Source organism: Saccostrea cucullata, unplaced genomic scaffold (genome assembly GCF_032062105.1).
Source record: "Saccostrea cucullata isolate Sc308-1 unplaced genomic scaffold, CSIRO_AGI_Scuc_v1 ctg9223, whole genome shotgun sequence".
NCBI classification, from domain to species: Eukaryota; Metazoa; Mollusca; class Bivalvia; order Ostreida; family Ostreidae; genus Saccostrea; species Saccostrea cuccullata.
Window position 1 is genome coordinate 22227 of NW_026925374.1, and position 3967 is coordinate 26193.

The 3967-nt window shown below is 36.7% G+C and overlaps 1 protein-coding gene across 1 annotated transcript; it reads right to left on the reverse strand.

The window, feature by feature from the left end:
• Positions 1–377: 377 nt before the first annotated feature.
• Positions 378–2222, reverse strand: LOC134268704 (uncharacterized). The gene is made up of 2 exons (XM_062750947.1): positions 1888–2222; positions 378–628 (listed from the first exon to the last, which is right to left on the reverse strand). The coding sequence occupies exons 1-2, from the start codon at positions 2204–2206 to the stop codon at positions 378–380; spliced, it is 570 nt and encodes a 189-aa protein (XP_062606931.1). The 5' UTR covers positions 2207–2222.
• Positions 2223–3967: the final 1745 nt, after the last annotated feature.

Here is a 3967-nt window from a genome sequence, read left to right on the forward strand (position 1 = left end):
ACCCTTCAAATAAAGGACCTAGAGGGGCCAACAGACTTTCATCTATAGCTGTTTGTTGATATATAAATCAAACAAAGTAAATCAAATTAGGGAAGTCTTGATATCATCATGTCTTAACAAAGATCATAAGGAAAATATCTCGTCTATTCAAAAATTCGGACGGAAGACCTACTCGTTGATCGCAACGAGATCGTTTCTAGTTTATAACTATGTTTGTAGGATGTTGTGTTAGAAGGGGGGCCACAGAACACTTGTATACTGCAAACAGTCTAATTTTTCATTGTCTTGACAAATTTACCATGGTGCATGACTGTTACACATCTTCTCATTTATAAGTTCTGTTCAATGAAATAAGTTACTAGGCAATTCTAAGCCTACTAATAGGATATCTTCATAACTGTTTTTTTCATACCTATTCCTGTTCCACCAAATACAGGTGTCACTTTACATCCACACCTGCAATTCTTCCTTTCCCTTGCTTTATTATCAATTTTGTAGGACTCCCCAGGAGCTAACTTTCCTAGCAAGTGCTCTGCAAGTGTAATGCTTATATCTGTCTCTGTAACTGCCATTTCCTCACTCTTTAGTCTGATGTCAAAGACTTTTTTCAGACAGGTTTCATTACACTCTACAAATAAATATAGGTAATCAAAGATTACGAAGCTCACCTCGACGAATGTTATACAAGTAATGCAAATTTCACATCATATGTTTTCCCCGTTAGTGTATATCCAAAGATCAATATTCATGCAAGTTTGATTTAAGCGGGACTTATATAGTTACTTGGAAAAAGACCCGCTCAAAAACTTTTAACCTGTTTACTACTCAAGATAATTTTGGTCAGTTCCAAAAATTCAAAGCAAGTCTGGAAGTTTTCATCCTTAGATGCACCATCTATAAAAAGTTTAACATAACAGGCCATAATATTATATAGCTACTCCAAAAAATTATCTTGGTCACTCATCTGGAAAATGTAGGTCAGATTCAGAATCCAAAGCAAGTCTGGAAGTATCCATCCCTAGATACATCATCCATGCTAACTAAAATTCACTCATCATGTGGAAAATCTAAGTTAGATCCAGCATTCCAATCAAGTTTGGTAGTGTCCATCCCTGGATGCATCATCCATGAAAGTTTGGTCCAGGTAGGGCTTGTAGTTACTTTGGAAAGGACCTGCTCCAAAATCTTTAACCTGGTCACTCATGTGGAAAATCTAGGTCAGATCCAGCATCCCAATCAAGTGTGATAGTGTCCATCCCTGGATGCATCATCCATGCAAGTTTGGTCCAGGTAGGGCTTATAGTTACAGAAATTGGGAATGGACCTGCTCCAAAATTTTAACCTGGTCACTCACCCGGAAAATCTAAGTCAGATATCCAGCATCCAAAGCATCCCTAGGTGCATCATCCATGCTAGTTTAGCCCAGGTAGGGCTTATAGTTACTTAGGAATAGACCTGCTCCTAAAACTTCAATCAGGACGCAGACGCCAGGGGTATAGATGGTTCTCCTGGTAATTTAAGCAAGAGTTATTCCCTATGGCCGTCATCTGTAGGGCAACATTCCCAGATCCCTTTATCATGTCCATTATTCAAGTTCAATTTGTTACACTGGTTATTGAGGTAAAGTTAACACTATTTTTCTTGTGAAAATACGTTTTTTAAAGCCTCTATACAGAATAGCTTAATAAAGCTATATAGCTATTTGAAGCTATATAGCTAAATCAAGAGATTGAACTGGATCTGACGATGGTGGCTAAGGGGCATAACTCTGAGGCAAAATATGTCAAAGGAGAAGCATCTATCTGTCCATAGCATAAGCTATCTCGACTTTGTTGAGGTGAGCTAGTAAAAACTATCCCCTGCCACCAAAGTAATTTCTTTTCTCACCTTTAGCTTTGTAAAATGCATTAAGGCGTAAAGCAGCATCTTTCATGTCACATTCCATGTTTTTAAAGTCATCGCTGCTTGCTTTTTCCAAATTTTGCAAGAAAGAAACTCCGTCTTTGAAGATTGATGTAAACGGGAAGAAACAGGGTCGTCGTTTTATTTTGTCCCTTAACACTTCGTATCCACAAGAGACTTCTGAAAATGAAATACTTTCCGTCCCATTGCAAGATTCTAGTCTGACAATAGCAAACTGTAGCTTATTTAGTCCTAGGGCAGTTAGACCCTCAAATATACGTTTGTCAAACTTTACCTCCATCATGGACTGGAATCAAGAAAAGGGATCCCGATCCCGGTCTAATTTAATAAATACAATGGATCAACAAGATATTGACTTATTTTTGCGTTTTATTTATCTATTTATTGAAAATATTCATGTAAACTTATAGCAAAATCAAAATCATTACTGTCGTGATTTAAGTTTTTAATTAGGTAACAGCCAAGTAGCATCCAAGTAGCATCGATTTTGAAAGTGGTTGAGGGGGGGGGGGGGGAGCCAGAGAAAATTTTTTGCTGACTTATTGACTTACCAGAAAAAGTTGACAAGCAAAAAAAAAAAAAAAAATTACCTTTGACCAAACTCGAAAATCCTATTTGTGTGTGTGTGTGTGGGGGGGGGGGGGGGGTTAGATAGAGGTCGATTTTTTTTTCAATGCCAACACCATTTTTTGGAGAATTCCCCACATTTCCCTCATATCAATTTCCTGTAGTATAAAGTGAGATTTTTGCTTTTCTATTAACATTTCCAATAGTAAGAGTAAGTTTGGGAAAAAAAAGTGGGCGGCCAGCCCCCCCCCCCCCCCACCCTTATTGCGTGCCTGGGTAATCACGTCTTTGAAAATTGCAAAGATTACATCAACATTTGGTGTATATTTTAGACTTTTTATCATTAATTTGTCTGATGACTTGTGAAATAAAAAATTCATTTCATTGATGTACAATGATTTATTACTTTTTACAATGTATGCATTGAATTATTTTCATATTAAACTATGCCATCTTTTACATTAGTGCCTCTTCATTATAATTAAGAATTTCAGACAAGAGAATCTGTATAAGAATAAAGGCTGTTAATATTTCCTTTCCAAAATTTTTTTTTTATTTATCGTAGTTTACGTAAAATTTTATACATGTTTCTTTGTTCGGTTTAGTGGCATGGAGTCCAGGATGAGCTGTCAAGGTGGAAAAAGGGCCATGCACGGCCCGTAGCCGTCAAGCAGATTACAACACAAACACCCCAGACACTGAATTAGTCGCGAAATACTTTTCTGACCAAACCCAGATCTATTTGTTTAGGTGGGTTCCCCAAAACACGTAGCCACCCTGTTTTTTTTTAGTTGAGGGTGGGAATTTTTTTCCAGATTTTTTTTTTTTTTTATGATGATAAAAACTTAATTCAGACTCCTGTGATGGGGTAGCGAAAATACAGGTCTGGTTTTAATCAGATTTCTGATACACATTGAAACTGCTTGAAAAGTAACTGTTTCTTTTGCAATTTATTTTGAAAAGCATGATTCCCTACCTTATTTTTTGTAAATATTAGAATACGTGTGAATGCATGTAACATGAAGATTGGAGTGTTTTTATAAAGATCTAATGTAAATGTAAACATATATAAATTTTAAAGTGTTTGTTATAAATTTTAATCTGCTGGCATTAGGCAAAATTGATGCCGAATCAAGCTGTGATGTATCTTGCATTTGGTAAACTTAAGCTGTAAAATTCAGGGTATCGAGGGTGTTAAAGAGGGGGACATGGAGGACACTTTAGTCACCACAGCTTTAGTTGTTCATAACATATTCTTTCACTTGTTTCCACAACAAAATATTCCTTATAATTGTTATACCTTTAAAAATTTGTTCCTGTACAAATCCATCTGAAACAAGAGGCCCATGGGCCACATCGCTCACCTGAGAAACTTTGGCCATGCTGTTCTTTAACAGATTTCCCCCCTTTGTAATACCAATTGTGACCACGCCCTATCCCCAGGGGTCATGATTTGGACAATTTAGAATCTACACTA

What these genes read in the sequence shown, in the direction of transcription:
- LOC134268704 (XM_062750947.1), bottom strand. Translation starts at nt 2,206, where the DNA reads ATGATGGAGGTAAAGTTTGACAAACGTATATTTGAGGGTCTAACTGCC. An exon ending in TGCATTTTACAAAGCTAAAG is followed by an intron (nt 629 to 1,887) that starts GTGAGAAAAGAA and finishes ATTTATTTGTAG; the next exon opens with AGTGTAATGAAACCTGTCTG.